Source organism: Metarhizium brunneum, chromosome 6 (genome assembly GCF_013426205.1).
Source record: "Metarhizium brunneum chromosome 6, complete sequence".
Classification (NCBI taxonomy): domain Eukaryota; kingdom Fungi; phylum Ascomycota; class Sordariomycetes; order Hypocreales; family Clavicipitaceae; genus Metarhizium; species Metarhizium brunneum.
This window is the reverse complement of record NC_089427.1, coordinates 2,110,744-2,127,742: the sequence shown is the minus strand read 5'-3', so window position 1 is coordinate 2,127,742 and position 16,999 is coordinate 2,110,744. Positions and strand designations below refer to the sequence as shown.

Sequence of the window (16,999 nt, the reverse complement as noted above, 5' to 3'; positions counted from 1 at the left end):
CCACCACGAGGAGTTTCCGGGAAGCGGGCTGGCCAATGCTGTGGTATGGCCGCATTTATTCTTGTTCGTGTGGCAGGCGAGGCCGGGTTTGTTAGTATAGCATGGCGTTGATGACCTATCCTATGGGTGGGATGCATGACGTCGCAAACACAGGATACACTCTCGACTCGGAACGGCTGAACACTTTCGACACCAGCTCCCTTGCTCCCTTACCGAGTACAGGGGCAATGTCCCCAAGGATTAGCTCCTTTCATCTAGAAGGCTTCAGGCTAATTACGGCAGAATTTTTGGCATATGCAGCAGACTGACGAGAAATCGTTGCATCCCATTATTCAATTCAACTATTACTGATCTCTCGACCCAGAACATTGGGGCTCATTATGTGTAATTAAACAATTCACACTTTACGGAACAATGTTTCCAAGGAAAAGAAACCACACTGGATTTCCCCCGACTACAATTCACCAGGAGAAAGTTTGCAGCTTTGTGCCTAGCAAGTTACAAACTTCTACCATTGATACACATCCAATTAGTTGACTTAGAGGAGTTGGACAGCAGCAGCTCCAACACACATGGCACCCAACATGGCGGTGCCAAGTTTCAAGTTCACGCCCTTGCCAAAATTAGCTCATATTAGTTTGGATGGAGGCTCGCGGCAAACTTACGGCAGCGGTCACAACACCAGAAGAAGTTGGCTGAGCTGCGGTCTGGTTGGTGGTTTGAGAAGGCTGCTGGGTAACAGTGGCAATGGTGGACGAGGCCTGTGAGGAGTGACCTTGTACTGGCGGCACGACAGTTGATGCCACGGCTGAAGCGGCAACAGAGGTGGCAGTCGAGGCGGCATTCAAGATAGTCGTCACATCGTTCTCGGGGCTTGACTTGACAGCGGTATCAACGGGAGCATTGCTGGTCGTGGCTGGGGTGGTAACGGCAGGAGCCTGGCTGGTAGCCGGGTTCTGTTTGTCCCAGGAAAAAGAAAAAGTCAGCAAAGGAGCTTTTCGAGTCTGTTGGCTGAGCGCATTGGGGGAGAGCAACATACCACAGGACGGGTAGGAGGGTCGATGGGCACACCCATGTCTACCGCTTTCTGTTAGTCCGAAGAATTACTTTGGATCGATGGCCTTTCACGAACCTTTGCAAAGACTAACACCAAAGTTGACTGCATCTTGGGCATTGTCACCACACTTGGAGTAAGCGCACTCTGCGAAATAGTTCTGGAGGTCCTTGCCCTTGCAGAAGCAAAGGTACATACTGGCCTCCTTGCAGGAAAGCGGAGGATGCTCAGTAACCACGGACTGGAAGCAGTCGACCTTTTGAACGATGTCAGCTAGATGGAGTCTACAGGTCCTTTTCGCCTCGAACTTACAGCACACAGGGACTGTGCAGAAACAGTGGCCAGAAAGGCGGCAACAGCAACGACAGTGGTCTTCATGATGTTTGAGAAAACACTAAAACTCGAGGAACGAATGTATGGATGTTGCTGAAGGGCGGAGATACGCGAAAGAAAACTGCGAAAGAAAACTGAAGCTCGAAAGAAGAACTATGATTTAGCCTCAGACTCCTATAAAAACGGTGGACAAACCCACGATGACTAGGAACGCACCCGAGAAGGTAGATATACCTCACCCCGAGCCAAGCCAGTTTGGCAGGCCCCAAATCCCGACTCGTTTTGTTACAGGGCTTGATTTCGAGGCGTAGTCGAGAACAATGAATTCTTCAACTCGGAGGGAGCTATCGACGTTGGTGATGTGGAGTCTTTGTGATGGGCCCATTAAATCTATCAGCTCTTGGTGTTTTGAGCTTCATAGTTATCAGATCATCAGATAACAGCTGAATGGGCTCGGACCTGTCAGGCCCACACCACACGAGGCATGCCTGGAAATAGGGTTCTCATTTTTTCGAAAGATGCTGGCGCAATCAGTAGGAGGGACCAAGGCCATACTCAAGTGCACATCGTCCCCAGGCGGAGTGAGGAGGAGTACATACTGCGTGGAGGCTGCTGTGGCTGAAACTCTAACTGCTCAAGGATGGCACCCCATCTTATCAGATCCTCGGGCCCTGGTTGTCTTGACAGGGGGACCCTTGCCCCTTGGTCGCCCTGTCAGGCAATACTAGTCTACTACATTTTAGTCAAGACGGCTCCACAAACGCTCTCTGGTCCCTGTTTTGCGATTCAGCTGAGATAAAATAGCTCCAACCAACCCCATCTTTAAGCGACGGGTTTGCATACCAACAGGCTGTTGTCCAATGAGCACGATAACCGACTACTCCGGTAGCGCGCAGGGAAAAGTCGGTGTCATGCGAATAGATGAAGTTGAGAGCTCGGATCAACAAAGCTTGCTGAGGCCCAACTCGTGGCTTGCATTATGCAAGGTGAAATGAACCATGACGAACAAGCTCGGAGGCAAAGACATACATGTTAGCGTCGCCTAAAGACGCCGTTTCCCGGGGTATGATTCAGTTTTGCCGCTTCTCAAACACCGTTTTTATCCGTGTCTTCTCGGCCACTGGGTCATCAAAGCATCAGTCAACGTCTCGGCCAAGCAATGAAGAAGTTTTTGATACTAGCCGGATGCTTTGAGCGGCCGCAAGCCCCTGTCCTAACGCTACTTGAATATGTACATACAACGTCCACCCGGAGCCGGTGACGTTTCTTTCCACCCATCACCCAGTTTGCCGCCTACAGGGCAGCCAACAGCCCGGCGACAAGCAGACCGAGAGCCCTTCCTGGAGCATCAGTGGCCGCAGCTCCGGGAGCCGAGGTGCTGGTGGCCTGACCAGCCGAGGATCGTGTTGAGGCAGCAGAAGTAGTGTCCCCAGTCACGACTCCGGTGGCTGGACCAGTTGCCGTGGGAGCAGTAGTCTTTGAAGCACCTCCAGCCTTGGCCTGAGCAGTGGCAGCAGCACAGAATTTTGCGCCGGCGGGCAGAACCTTGCCTATTACACCACGGTGTGAGTTGGGTCGGGATACAAAGTCGTTGAGCAAGATGAAAACATACCGACGGCTTCATCTGGGCCACATGCTTGCAGAACACAGTTCACGCCAGCGTTGTAGATGGCCTCATAGTTCTTCTGAACGCACATACAGACGGCATCGTCCATTGAGCAGTCTGTGGCCTGTTTCGTAGCCTGATCAAGACACTTGAGAGAGCACTCGGGAAAGTAGTCCTTTCTGTTCTGCGCGACGACACTGCCGGTAAAGGCACAGGCCAAGAGGAACAGAGTTGACTTCATGGCGAGATTCGGATGGGAAAATAAGTGTACGACTGCAGAACTCGATGCTTTGTTGCCCTGCTTCTGCGGGTGTTGGAGATGGTGATATTGTGAGCTGTTCCTGATAGAACAAAGAATCTCAAGTTCGGGATTGGTTACCACGAGGAGATGTAAAACTGGAAATGCCGGAGCTGCATACATAACCACAAGCATGACATCTCTTATGCTTAAGCGAAAGGGGAAAAAATCCCCCACCACTTCGCATCCTCGGGAACCTTGGCACATCTCTCAAGAAATTCATCCTTGTTCCATGCCGGGTCGCCGACTGTTCATGGGTCGGCGCCACACCGGCGCTATTGAAACAATTTCAGGCCTGGAACACGGAACCTGCACCGGTTTTCTGATTGATAAGATTTTTCATCGGCATGGGTTTCGGCATGTCGTCAAGACAGAGCTGTAACTGGTACGGTGACCTCGGCTGTGGCCAGAGATGTGTTAGCCGCATGCTCCAACTCATCCGTCAGTCACCTCACATACATGACAAGATTGAGTGGAACTTTGTGGGTTGTTTTTCATTTTTGGGGGGAGATGCAGAAGTGTTTGACAGCTTTGGGGAGCTACCCTTGCATTTGATCTTGTCTCGGGACATGTCATGCCTCAAGCGCGCAGCCCTCTACAAACTCCCCACGATCAAAGTCAGTGCCATAGTAGAAAGAGAGAAGGCGTTGTCGAAAATGGGCATCTTTTCTCGATTTGCTGCCTGTCCGGAGAATACAGCAGGGACAAAGCAGGATATGGCTGTGCTCCGCTCTGAGATACCGATGGACTCGTCGGAAAAGGACGAGGAAAGGCCAGCATCTGATAAAGGGAAGCAAGATGGCGTCAAGAAGGTTGAAGCTGCGGCAGCCGTTTGGACAAAATGGCATCTTGTAGCTGCGTTTGCCAAGTAAGTAGACTCCCTTGCTGCTTATCGATGAACAACAACCCAGCCTGGTAACATATACGGCGCAGTATTTGGCTCATCTACTTCATTCTCTCCATCATGGAAGTCGTTTTTCGCACGTTGGACCCTTTTGTTACTAGCACGTTTCAAAAGCATTCTCTCACTGCGGCAATGGGCATCATATCCAGCATCGTTGGCGGTCTTTCAAAGCTGGCCATTGCCAAAATCTTGGACACTGTCGGCCGGCCGCAAGGTATGGCATTGGCTCTGACCTTTTGGGTTATGGGCATGGTCATGATGGCCGCGTGTAAGAATGTTGAGACGTACGCGGCAGCGCAAGTGTTTGCGCAAACTGGGTATGCTGAGATGTGACGGTGCGGTCGGCGGCCGAGCTGAATGCTGACTCTATGACAGATCACAGGGTGTGAGCTACTGTTTAACCATCTTCATCGCTGATACAACGAGCCTTCTAAACCGCCCCCTCATGCTGGCTTTTGCAACATCCCCTTATATTGTCACCACCTGGATCGGTGGACCGATGGCCACGAGCGTCATCAAAGGCCCTGGCTGGGAATGGGGGTTTGGCATGTGGGCAATCATCACACCGGTTGTGGTGCTGCCGCTGGTGCTCGTATTTGCATGGAACCAGAACAAGGCCGAGAAGAAGGGCCTGGCCCCAAAGAATTCCATTCGGGACATCAGCCTCGGTGCTGTCAAGAGGTTCGCCATTGACGTCGATCTCATTGGCCTGCTCCTTTTGGCTGCCGGCATGGCACTGTTCCTCCTCCCATTCGCATTGTACCAGTACCAAGACGATGGCTGGAGAAGCGCTCTTGTCATCTCCATGATTGTCGTGGGCGGCCTTCTCATCGGCGTCTTTGTGCTTTGGGAAAAGTTTGGCGCTCCAGTCACCTTTATCCCACTGCGTCTCCTTGCCGACCGCACCGTCTTTTTCGCCGGCCTCATGTTTCTCTTTGTGTTTGCCAACTCACTCATCTGGGGGAGTTTCTTTACCTCTATGCTGCTCGTTGTCTGGAACACGGGCGTGACCAAAGCGACGTACATTTCCAACATTTACAGGGTTGGATCGTGTTTCTCTGGCCTGGTCATCGGCTACCTGATCCATCTCACGGGGCGATTCAAATGGGTCGGCACCATGTTTGCCCTGCCCCTGATGCTCCTCGGCGTCGGTCTCATGATATACTTTCGACGAGCCAGCCAAAGTCTCGGTTTTGTCATCATGACCCAAATATTTGTGGCCTTTGCCGGCGGCCCACTCGTTATTGCCGGCGAAATGGCCATGATGGCGCCTTCAGACCATCAACATGTTGCCGTCATCATTGCGATCCTCGACTTGTTTTCTGGCGTTGGCAATGCTATTGGACGAGCAATCTCATCCGCAATCTGGGCGGGGACATTCAAGGACGCCCTGAGGAAGCGACTGCCTGCCGACGCGCCGATTGATAGCATCTATGGCAGTCTGCCTATTCAGATGAGCTATGAACCCGGATCAGAGGAGAGAATTGCCATTTCTGAGGCGTATTCCGAGTCGCAGCGGTATATGCTGATCACCAGCACATGCTTTGTGGTAGTCGCCTGGGCGTGTACGTGGGTTTGGAGGGATATCAAGTTGAAGGACAAGAAGCAGACAAGGGGATATGTGGTGTAGACATTGCCTGCTCAGGCGGCGAATTGTAAAAGAAAGACGGGGGTACGCGCTGGAGGCTAGTTGGCGAGACTCTGCATCGACACCATGCCATCATGATTGCAATACCTGGCTAGACGCCTTCCCGATGGGCGATTGTATACTCCAATACTATGAATGCGACGTATGCCAAAATCATGACAACCCCAACTGCCTTGGCTCCCCTCCCCCTGAGCCACACTGTCACTGTAAAAGTCAGCGTAGACACCCAAAGGACGGCCAGCTCCCCAATCGTCACTGTGCCTCTGTCCAGCTCTCCGCCGGTACTAATCAATATAATACCACAGCACAACGACAACAAGAAGATGTTGCTCCCCGCGCAGTTCGCTACTAGAATCTGACCATGCCCTCTATATCCACTCACGACGGAAATCAATTTCTCAGGAAGCGTAGTTGCGATGGAGAGGATAACGACGCCAAATGAGATGTCAGACATGTGCAACTGCGTAGTTATATTCGCCGCAGAGTGCGCGAGAATGTACGCTGACAAGGCGAGGGCGACAATGCCGAAGATGAGTTGGAGAGTGTGATGGGCGACGGAGCGACGGGGCGGGCTTGGAGAAGGACTGCCGATGAGGGCTGTCCGTTCAGTGTCTTCATCTTCATCTTCATCTTCGTCGCCGTCGTCCGAATCGGAGTCCTCGGGAGCGGCAAGGACGCCCTTGACGACGGCGACACCTACAGAGACGAAGTAGACGACAAACCCGACGATCAAGACGGATCCGCAAACAATCCACGTAACTCTGCTGGAGTAGTGCACGACGGGAACAACGAGCGTGGTCAGCACAAGTGTCAGCAGAGAGTAGATGCGCGAGCCGCGATCAAACTCAATGTTTCTGGAGCAAAGCAGCCCCAAGGAAAAGGCACCCAGGATATTGGATATGGATGCGCCAATGACATTGCCGAGGGCAAGGGACGAACGGCCCTGCCCGAGGGAGGAGACTACCACGGCGAGCTGACTTTGTCAGTGTGTACAACATGGCGAATGCGAGATGGGGAACTGCGGCAGCAAAGTGAGAGAGAACCTACTTCTTCCCATTCGGCGCCGGCGGTAACCAATCCAATGAGGAGTTCAGACACGTTAATGACGGAGGCTAATGTGGCGGCGTGGGATATAAATTTGTCGGTGGCAAACTCGAGGAGGAAGAGGGTTGATATGAAGACGCATATGTTGTAAGGGAGGCTGACGTCTTGGGCCATGTTGGCTCGTGGTCAACCAGTGACGGTGATGGTGTTGAGGTGAGAGAAGTTGGGGGAGATTGAATGAGAGGCGCGATTGAGCGGCGGGGACACTGGGGAGGGAGCGCCAAATGGGCCATGTTGATGTTTCTACTCGGGGGGCAATTGGCAGGAAGGTTTTTGTAAATAAATATTGTTCTGATGACTTTTGCATTCAGGTAATAAAGCAAAAGTTTCTGGCGGCAACTTTGGCCGTCGGGTCATGACCAAGCGCAGCGTCTGTCTCGACTCTCAAGTCACGACTCACGACTTGCGACTCACTGGGTCGGCGTACATGAGAAGGTTGCCACCTACTTGAACTTCGGAACAAAGGAAAAAAAACATGGACTCACAGCACATTGTACCAGTCTGACGATGTATGATCCATTCCAACAAGAAACAATAAAATTAACCATGCAGGTTGCAGCCAAGTTTTGGCCGTGCGCGCGCCCAGCCGCATCAGCCTCTGACTAAGCCTCCCATGATCCATGAAGCTAAACGGAAATTGAACAACAAATTGCCTGTCACGGCCTTGCCCAGCCCCTGACGTCCGATTCCATCATCTGCCGCACAGCCGACTCAATTGCTCGCCAAGGGCATAAGTCGTAACCTGTGCCCATCTTACAGGCCATTCTCCTACTACCTGTTGCCCGGTGCTTCGTCATGATACTCTTCCGCCTCCTTCTGCTCCTAGCCTCCTCTCTCACCCTCGCAGCAGCTCAGCAGAGCTCTGCCGTGCAAACCTACAGGGAATCCAAAACGTACACCTATTACGGGTGCTACAACGAAACGACTGAAATCGATGGCTCCGACCACTCACGCGCCTTATCCGGCGGCGCAAATGAAGTCAAGAAGGGCGAGATGACGGTACCAATGTGTCTTGACTTTTGCAATAGTGGGGAGAATGGCGCTCATTATCGCTATGCAGGGCTAGAATGGGCCAGGTGAGTTTGACCAAGTCGCGACGAAGAAACTTGGACACGACTCTGGCGTTGTAAAAGGGGGGGCGCGAGAAGCTGACCTTTGGCAGGGAGTGCTGGTGTGCGCAGAGCATAGCCGGTATTTCGGCAAAGCTTGACGATGGAGAGTGCAACTTTCCCTGCGAGGGGAACACTTCGCTCGCCTGCGGAGGGTCTCTCAAGCTGAGCGTCTACAGGATGTCGAGTGCGGGTGCCCAGGCCTCGCCCGTGCTTTTGGCGTCGTTTCTTTCCCTCGTGGCTGCGTTTGCATGGTTGTGAGAGTCTTAGCTCTCGAGCTCGACGGGTTTCTGCATGAAGCATATTTACCACTGGGTGTGCATGGTACTTGGGAGGCGGGATGTTGTATTGTATATAGTAGCGCCTGCAAACAAGAACAAGGGAGAACATTGCTTCGACGGGCCGAGACAGGACCATGAGACTAACTACGGAGTACCAGGCCTGGAAGTCGACCATGTCTACCCAAAGGACAACATGATGGGCAGAAAGGATACACAAAAAAGACAAAAGTTCCCTGACATGCAACTTTTAAACTCACTAGAGGATCTGCATAATACGGAGATACCTAGAGAGCTGGTCATGTATCATCACAAAGTCTCGGGCATGGTTTCGCACGCCTGCGAGAAGAAGATCCTCGCAGGACCTTCACCGTCATTCACAATGCCATAATAATTCCCTAGAAGCAATCAGCACACCTCGGCACCTATACATAATCCCGGGCCGAACAGAAACTCACCCCTAGGCACAGTCCAGATGCCACCAGTCGAGATTCGAAACCTGGTCTGGTGGACCGTCACCAAGACCTTTCCATAATGCACAAAAAACACCATTTGCATCATCCTTGCGTTCTTGGTTCTCTTCTCGCCGCCGGGGGGGATATCCACCACGCCCGCGCCCATGTACGGCGTGTGAAGGGTTTTGGCGTAGCTAAAGGTGGCCCCTGGGATTTCCCAAGTCTCGATCGCGCTGGCCGATATAGCAATCTGCTCGTCTGCAATATCAACCTCGATGGCTTCGATCGGTGGCCAGAGTTGGAGTTGGTAACTTGGCTGCCAGACGACGACGCTGGCGCGGACCGTGCCTTCGTTTGTCTCCCAAGCGTCCAAGTCTTGGTCATGGGCGGCCGGTTCAACGTTGCCGTTCGACTTGGACTCTGTCTCTGGCTGACTTGTCGGGCCTCCCCTTATGACGAGTTGATACTCGGTAAGAGGCACGTCTTGTCCCACCAGTGGTTCCTCTGTGTGTTCTACCCGCCGGGCATACTCGGAAATTTGATGGGTGATGCTATCCATCGTGCCCGGAAACAGTTGTCTTATTTGATCTCGGTAACGGAAGCGGGAGGGCCTTTTTTTCTTCTCCTCTGTTTCTTCACTGTTTCTGGTTATTGGTCATGCTTGCGCTAGTGATATTGCTTTTGGTGTGGGCGGCTGAGTCCAAGAAAATAGATGGAAGCCAAAAGCGAATACTGCTAGGCAGCAGGACGACGAGTGAGGACTCTGCATATGTGAGGAGTAAACTGTTGGCCCCTCTAGCATATTCTCTCCCTTATTGGGTGTCAGGCTTTCGTAGGCACGTTGACCACGGTAATCAATAGAGGCCTCACCTTATTTACTAAAAGGTTTCAGTAATTACTTTGATACCATCTTTGCTTTTTCTAGTAATTATAGCTATTAACAACATTCTTTAGTATTAAAGGTCCTTGGTTATCTAAACGCCTAGATGACCTAAAGAACTCTATCAAAGCAGCGGTGAGCCTGATGCCCAAGTCTCGTGATCATAGCCCTTGTGTAACACAGTGACGTCTGACAGAGCCTCACTACGTGCACGATGAGAGTAGGGCCAAGCTTGCCGCTAACCAAGCCTGCGACCTGTCGAAACATGTCACAGAAGATTTCAGTGTTCCTTCGCCTTGATACGAAAATGTTGAGAAGACCTGGACCAGGCGGGGGATTTGGAACCGAAAATGTGGGATACTGCCTGGAAGTCGTGGAAACATGAGAAACCGTTTGAGGAGGAAGGCGCCGACGGCCCTGCTCCTGCGTGCCCACTTGTGAACGGCAACCACGAAGCGGGAAAGGCACCTGGTGTGCCTCCATGTCTTTTTGTCCTGGGCCTCCTTCTCTCGTTGCATCAAATCATGGCCAGGCGTCTGACGCCTTGAATCCATCTCAACAAAGACCGCCTGCGAACATTAATTCCGCCGAAGTGGAAAATAGCGACGATGCAGAGCGCTCTTCCTCTACGTCGGCTTCAACCACCCAAGTTGGGTCCAACAGGTTCTTTTTGTCACCCAGCAAGCGAAGGACCTCCCATGAGGATGGTTAGGTATATATATACACACACACTCACACAAACGCTTGGAATACCCTGCCGAAGATACGTGATAAAGTGAGACGTTTCCCGGTCCATTGGCCTTGAGGGTGGCCTACTACTCAGTATACTAATACAAAATCTACAATGGTTGTCATCAAGTCATGAGTTAAATATCCAATGGCCCGAATCCCCGCTCCTTTACAGCAGCCTGCACAGCACTTTCGACCTGTTTTGCAGCTTCGCGCCATGATTCCTGTCCCCTTCCCGGACTTCCATCCTGTTCCACAAGGATATGCAGCCACTTGATGAGAATGACGACCTTTTCAAGGTCTCGCTCCTCCTTGACTACCTTTTGCAGGTACTTGTCAAATACCTCTACATCACTACTGTGTGGCCCATCATGCCGTGTCTGGGTGTGCCAGGCATCAAGCATGTCCTTGACTTCTCGTGTCGAGGTGACTCCTGAGCTGGCAAACGCTACTTTTCGCGGAGGGGCGGGAAAGGTTATCTTCCTCTGACCACCAGGCAAGACACTCTCTGTATCTGAAGTAGCGTGTCTCCGCGGTGGAGCGTCGAGGCCTGATCGGAGGGCCATTCTTCGGCGGCGGTGGTCAGCAACTACTTCCTTGCGCACATCCTCTGGCAGCTCGGCGAGGAACTCGGCGTCCAGCTCCTCAATTTCTTCCACGATGGGGCTCTCAGACCCTGGCCTGAGTGTCCTGAAGTTTGTCTGAACCACCCCGGTCTGTGCATCTCGTTGACGCTGGACCTTGCCAAATATGCTCCGGATGCCACCTTGTTTGGTAGGCGTCGTTTGCTTCCGTGGCTGTACAAGATGTTGGTCTCTCCGTGGAGATTGGGGTACAGCAGGTCTTCGTCCATACGTGGCCAGGACTTCGGCTTTCATATCATCAGGAAGAGCGTTGAAGACGTCCGCATCGATCTGTGAAGGGAGCAGCGCCTCCATAGATGCAGGGCCTTCCAATCTTGGTACTTCTGGAGCAGGACTCTGTCGGGATCGCTGACCCATTAACCTACTCCTGATGTCATTCGGCAATTCAGAAATGACGGCGGGATCCGGGTTACTAGGGAGAATAAACTGAGTCCCGGATACATTCAACGGAGTGTTGGCTTTGGCATCTTCCTGTGCGGCCTTTGACAGTGCCATAGCAGGGTGAACCTTTGGCTTGCGAGGCGTCAGTGGATCATCGGCAATAGGATCCGTGTCTATGCCATGGCCAGGAGATCGCTTCGGCCTTTGCGGGCTTTCGATATCATCAATGGCCTCAGTTCGGGATGGCTTCTTCGCGGAAGAGGGACCTACAAACGGACCAAAGTTCAGTGTCCGTTGACTACTCTCGGTGGGCCGGGCTTGTTGTGCCTTGATCGGTTCCAGTTTGGTCATTTGCACGCCCAGACCACGCAAATCACCAGGACTAAATTTGAATGATCTCAAGATAGCGACGGCCTCTTTACCAATAGTTTCGGAGTTGTGCGTCGCCACACCAAATGTTGCGCTCTTGTTGAAAGTGTCACACCTGCCATGGCCCAGATGTTTGGCCGGGTCCAACGGTGCGTCCAGGCATCTTCGCATAATCTTCATGGTGAGATGCGTGCCCCTGACCTGCTCATTCACAAGACGCTTCTCCAACTCCTTGCACAAGTTGAACACAAACTCTTCTGCCTCTTGTTGGCTAATGAACCGAATTCCCCAGCTGACTTCAGCGGACACGGACTTTCGTGGTGGCTGCTCTCCAACCTCCGTTCGGTCAATGCCGCGAGCATAGTCTGAGAGTTTCTCGCTGGTCTTTGGTCCCAGGGCACCAGCAAGACGCTCCTTTGACACGGTCCGAACGTCTTTGACAAATTTGATTCCCAGCTCCTCAAGCTTTCCGCCGATGCTGTGAGAAACGCCAGGTAGTTGCTCGACTGTCAATTCGCCCACGATATCCAGGACACTCTCTGGCTTGAGCTGAAATTGCCCGGCTGGTTTGGCTCTTCGCAGCGCGACTTTGGCCTGTAAAATGTTACCACCGATGCCAACAGAAACATCGCATCCGGTTTTGGTTTTGATGCTCTCTCTGAGCCTTGCAGCAATCTCATCTGCCTTCTCCTGTTCTCGCCAGACATTTCCTTCATCAATGCCAATGCCCTGGGAGTCCGACGTAGAGTACACAACAGCAGTAGCGTCTATCAAAACCTCGTCAACACTGACGCTCTGCACGACTCCTCCGATAGACAAAATTGAGTCATAAAACAACCGACTAGCTTCTTCGTACGCGGGAAAGTCGTATGGCAAAACTTTGAGATCAGGACACAGCTCTGTAGCCCGTTTCATCCACATTCCATTTTTGACTCCGAATTCGCGAGCTGGGTAATTACAGCTTGCAATTTCAGACCCTGGACCACTGCTGTGTGCCACAACGGTAGGTTTGTCGGCATACTCGGGATGTTTCTTCAGCGATACAGCACAAAAAAAACTGTCAAAGTCAACGTGCATAATGTAGCCCCGCGCGCCTGGCTTCTTTTTAAACATCCTTTGCGTCAACCCTTTCTCGGCAGCTAGTCGCTGCATTGCTGACTTTAGGCTTGCCTTCCAGGTGGAGAGATGATGCAGTCGGCTTTCGGAGTAAAATTGCTTGAGAAACTCGGGGTTTGCTGTCGATGACTTGCGTAAACGGGGGTCTGATAACAACCAAGCATTGTGCTCCTCAGACGTCATTTCTTTGGCTGGCTCCGCAACTGGAGAGGGACTCCTAGTATCGACTACTCCACGACTTTGTTCTGGAGGTCCCATAACTTTATGATTCTGGGTGTCATGGCGGGTGGGTGTCACTACACCTTGGCTTTCCATGTTTCTGCAGAGGTAGGATTTGGGAGACGTCATCAGATATTGGCATCTATCGGCCGGTTTCTGTTGTTCGTTGGAAGCGAGCGAAACTGAGGGCTTTGATGGAGTTGGTGTCTCTTCTCCGAATCGGCTCAAAGACTGACTGGGATCGGTTGTAGACGACTTGAACTGTGATGTGTAGAAGCTATTGTCGGTCTGCTCCTTGTATCCCCGCCTAGCTTCTGGACTGGCCTGCGTCATGCCTCGTTCATCATCAAATCTTAGGACCTTTTGTCTCGGTCCTTCATCCAGCACACGATAATCGCCCCATGGCATCAACTTGCCAGCGGCCACCGAGTCCACGATCCATGCGGGTTTGACGATCCGGTATCGGCCAAAATCAACGCTCTTTTTCGGAGGTAGAGTGGAAGCAATGATATGGGTAGCCATTGTCTTCGAGTCCAAGTATTGAATGAAGCCGCCGCCGTGCTCCACGATTTCGCGATGAAGGCTACATTCGAGTCAGCACAGGTCAAACCGGGAGTGACACGGCAGAGGGCGTACACATGCAGGGGCGGCTGAGTATAGCCGGTAATATGAGCAACTATTCCCTTGAAAATCTGAGGTTTGTCAGAAGCGGCACGCAGATCGGCGTCGAGATTCTGCAGCTTAATCTTCTTGCGGCGGAAGTAGTCGCCAAATCCACCAAACTTGCTGCCCTCATACTCGTCACCCTCCTCATCTTGAAACTTGTGATCTTCTATCCTCTTGCGCACCAGAGACGAATTCTTTTCCAATACGCTGCCCATCGTGAGTGTGGCGAATTGTATCCGCTATGCCCGGAAGTGTGGTTCGGAAAGAAGAGCAAGTCTGGCAACGTGTGGTTCGATCATGATCCGAGTGGTCATGTTTTCGTCGCGAGTGTTGAGATACTATGCGCCATTATTTCACGCGACTTGGTTTATTGCGTGGCGCGAGGCGTTAGTCGAGGAGAGATATCCAAAAATGTTGCTTTCGAAATGGAAGAAACGGCGTGATGTTGATGAACATGAGTGCACGATGGCAACTTGCAGGGGTGGGAGACCGTGTATAGTGGAGAACTGGCACCGCGCCTCTCACACGTCATCCCGTGACTGGTTGCTGCATGTGGCTTGCTCCGTAACTTTTGTAAGTACAGAGTACGGAGTACGTACCTAGATACTTGACGCTGTGCACCGAGAGTCTGGAGGCCAGAGACAAGTTCTTCCTGGCCAGGCAGACCTTCCAGCCCTTCTACATACGACGAGGATGAAATCTCTCCTCTTTGCACATCAAAGCAGCCTCCGTCACTGGCAAGTTGGCTGATTGCCGGCCTGCGCCATCATGAACAACGAGCAGTTCCGCAAGCTGATGCTTGCCAATTCGAAGCAAGCATCCGGCTCAAAAAATGACCCTTCTCCTCCCGCCGCAAAACCCAGTGGTGGAGGCACAGCTCTTGGATCCCGGCAACGATCCAGCATGCCCATGACACCGTGAGTGCCCGTCTCGCCCAAGGTACCGTGAAGTTGTATTTTAATCAAAGTATAGGCGATCTGTTGCAGGCCATCAAAGCGATTTTGCTCGACAGCTTGCCGAACGCAACCAGTCTGAGCGGCCACAGAAAAAAGTTAGAACCTCGGCACCCAAAGGCGTCAGGCTCGCAGAGGGTTATGTCGACCGCGCGCGAAATCGGGCGACTGCCGAAATTGATGACCGAGAAGCGAGACTAGGGGCCCTCGAAGAATCGTACAAGAAGGAAGAAATTGACGAGGGGACATATGAGAAGCTACGATTTCAGATTGCAGGGGGTGACTTGGAGAGTACACATTTAGTCAAGGGACTGGATTTTAAGCTTCTTGAGCGAGTAAGAAAGGGGGAAGACGTATACAACGAGAAGCCATCTGGGTCAACAAATTCAGGGGCCCAAGAAGATGACACACATGTGGATGATGCCTTTGACATGCTCGAATCACAAGAGATTCATGCGATCGAAAAGGAAAAAACTGACAAGAAAGGCCAACTATCTACAGTTGCAGCGGGAAAGAAGAGGACAAGAAACCAAATCTTGGCGGATATGAAGGCGGCGAGGGCAGCGGCCAAGGCACAAGCTGAACCCAGTTTGGGTGATCGATTCCGCAAGATCGGAACGACACAGAAACTCGGCACGCGCATAGAAGTAGATAACAAAGGTCGGGAAGTACTGATTATCGTTGACGCCGACGGACATGAGAAACGAAAAGTTCGGAAACTGAGGCCTGGGGAAGAAGAGGAGTCAAAAGACATATTGCCAATGCCCGACAAGAACGCAAAGCCATTGGGCATGGAAGTCCCCGAGCAATTTAGAACAAAGGAAGAACCAGCGGCTGAGGATGACGGAGAAGTTAATATTTTCGATGACGTGGGAGATGACTACGATCCACTGGCCGAAATAGATGGTTCAGAGTCGGGCTCGGATTCGGATTCGGAAATGACAGAGCAGACAACAGCTGGAAATGGCGTCCCACGGGACAAGCTGACAGCACCAGATTCAATGCCGCCACCGCGGATACCGCAAACAGGCCCCAGAAACTACTTTCAAGATTCCAAGACACGCCTCATTTCCGAGGAAGAGGGAGAACGAGCGCCCTCCATGTCGGACCCAGCCATCATGGCGGCTATCAAGAAGGCAGCGGCACTACGTCCGATTGAGACAGAAGACGACGACGAGGAGTCCCGTCAAAATGCCGTGGCAGCTGAAGAGCGAAGAAGAAAGTTATTACAAATGTCTCAACGGGACGATGACGACCTTGACATGGGCTTTGGCACCAGCAGATACGAAGACGAAGAGGACTTTGAAGACCACAAACTCGCGTCATGGGGTGAAGATGATAATAGCGAAGGAGGCCATAGCCGGAATGCACGAAGCCAACGCAAAAGAGGTCCAAAGAAGCGCAAGGTCGATAAAAACAACGCTGCAGATTTTCTTCGGATGATGGAGTCCCGGAAGGCAGCATCATGACGATGATGATGATGTTTCAATAGGTGATCAATTAACCAACCAATAAATCAATCCTACGCTGAAATGTAAACAATAGTTTGCATACTGGTGAACGACAATGTTCGTATGAAGATGAAAAGAAGAAACGGATAATGTATGTAAGCCACTCCCCAGAGATCCCAGATGGTTGGATCTTGACATACCCGTTGGCAACTAAGTGGACTTCCACTGTAAAGGAAAACCCCACTTGCCAATGGGTACAAGACAGTGTGCAAAGTCGGGGACGACTGCACAAACAATCACAAGTAAAGTCAGCCCCGCGGGAGCCTTGACGAGTTGGAGACGAGCAATTGACCACATGACGCCGAGTGGGCCGTACAAAGGCTACAAACAGTGGCAATGGCCCCCGAAACAAGTAAGCCGCTTACCAAACCCCTGTGTTTGCTGGACGATGATGAGCAAAATGCAAGTCTTGATAACTCGGGAAATTACAGAAACTTGGATTTTTGATTGGCCATGACCTAAATTCGGTGCCTCCAACACACTTTCGCACATTCAAGGTGAGAAAGCGCGTGGAAACATTGCGGGACCCCGCATGGATGCCTGTATGTATATGTACATATTACAACATATTACTACTCCTGGTACCTGCCTGTTTTGTGGGGAAGCCTGACGGCCCCGTTGTTGCATCGGGTCTGTATCGGAGGGCGGCAGCCGGATGCAACGACTGCACAACAGCTTTGCAGCATTCACCCATCCATCTGATCTCAGAGTCTTAAATACCGGCCCTTAGCTCCCTCCCTCC

At 51.9% G+C, this 16,999-nt stretch overlaps 8 protein-coding genes across 8 annotated transcripts; 3 read left to right on the top strand and 5 right to left on the bottom strand.

The window, feature by feature from the left end:
- Positions 1-538: 538 nt before the first annotated feature.
- On the bottom strand, positions 539-1,432 carry G6M90_00g099870 (uncharacterized protein; the record flags this gene model as incomplete). The annotated part of the gene is made up of 5 exons (XM_014690876.1): positions 539-613; positions 666-956; positions 1,040-1,077; positions 1,133-1,310; positions 1,367-1,432. The coding sequence occupies 5 exons, from the start codon at positions 1,430-1,432 to the stop codon at positions 539-541; spliced, it is 648 nt and encodes a 215-aa protein (XP_014546362.1).
- Positions 1,433-2,680: 1,248 nt separating this feature from the next.
- G6M90_00g099860 (uncharacterized protein) lies at positions 2,681-3,234 on the bottom strand (the record flags this gene model as incomplete). Its single annotated transcript, XM_014690877.1, has 2 exons — positions 2,681-2,937; positions 3,000-3,234. The coding sequence occupies 2 exons, from the start codon at positions 3,232-3,234 to the stop codon at positions 2,681-2,683; spliced, it is 492 nt and encodes a 163-aa protein (XP_014546363.1).
- A 713-nt stretch (positions 3,235-3,947) lies between these two features.
- On the top strand, positions 3,948-5,825 carry MFS2_3 (MFS siderochrome iron transporter 1; the record flags this gene model as incomplete). Its single annotated transcript, XM_014690878.1, has 3 exons — positions 3,948-4,159; positions 4,225-4,512; positions 4,571-5,825. The coding sequence occupies 3 exons, from the start codon at positions 3,948-3,950 to the stop codon at positions 5,823-5,825; spliced, it is 1,755 nt and encodes a 584-aa protein (XP_014546364.1).
- A 109-nt stretch (positions 5,826-5,934) lies between these two features.
- G6M90_00g099840 (uncharacterized protein) lies at positions 5,935-7,061 on the bottom strand (the record flags this gene model as incomplete). The annotated part of the gene is made up of 2 exons (XM_014690879.1): positions 5,935-6,816; positions 6,891-7,061. The coding sequence occupies 2 exons, from the start codon at positions 7,059-7,061 to the stop codon at positions 5,935-5,937; spliced, it is 1,053 nt and encodes a 350-aa protein (XP_014546365.1).
- A 681-nt stretch (positions 7,062-7,742) lies between these two features.
- Positions 7,743-8,317, top strand: G6M90_00g099830 (uncharacterized protein; the record flags this gene model as incomplete). Its single annotated transcript, XM_014690880.1, has 2 exons — positions 7,743-8,023; positions 8,110-8,317. 2 exons carry the CDS (start codon positions 7,743-7,745, stop codon positions 8,315-8,317), a joined length of 489 nt encoding a protein of 162 aa, XP_014546366.1.
- Positions 8,318-8,643: 326 nt separating this feature from the next.
- cnp3_1 (Inner kinetochore subunit cnp3) lies at positions 8,644-9,348 on the bottom strand (the record flags this gene model as incomplete). The annotated part of the gene is made up of 2 exons (XM_014690881.1): positions 8,644-8,732; positions 8,793-9,348. The coding sequence occupies 2 exons, from the start codon at positions 9,346-9,348 to the stop codon at positions 8,644-8,646; spliced, it is 645 nt and encodes a 214-aa protein (XP_014546367.1).
- Positions 9,349-10,535: 1,187 nt separating this feature from the next.
- rev1 (DNA repair protein rev1) lies at positions 10,536-14,008 on the bottom strand (the record flags this gene model as incomplete). Its single annotated transcript, XM_014690882.1, has 2 exons — positions 10,536-13,710; positions 13,764-14,008. 2 exons carry the CDS (start codon positions 14,006-14,008, stop codon positions 10,536-10,538), a joined length of 3,420 nt encoding a protein of 1,139 aa, XP_014546368.1.
- Positions 14,009-14,561: 553 nt separating this feature from the next.
- On the top strand, positions 14,562-16,215 carry G6M90_00g099800 (uncharacterized protein; the record flags this gene model as incomplete). Its single annotated transcript, XM_014690883.1, has 2 exons — positions 14,562-14,710; positions 14,766-16,215. 2 exons carry the CDS (start codon positions 14,562-14,564, stop codon positions 16,213-16,215), a joined length of 1,599 nt encoding a protein of 532 aa, XP_014546369.1.
- Positions 16,216-16,999: the final 784 nt, after the last annotated feature.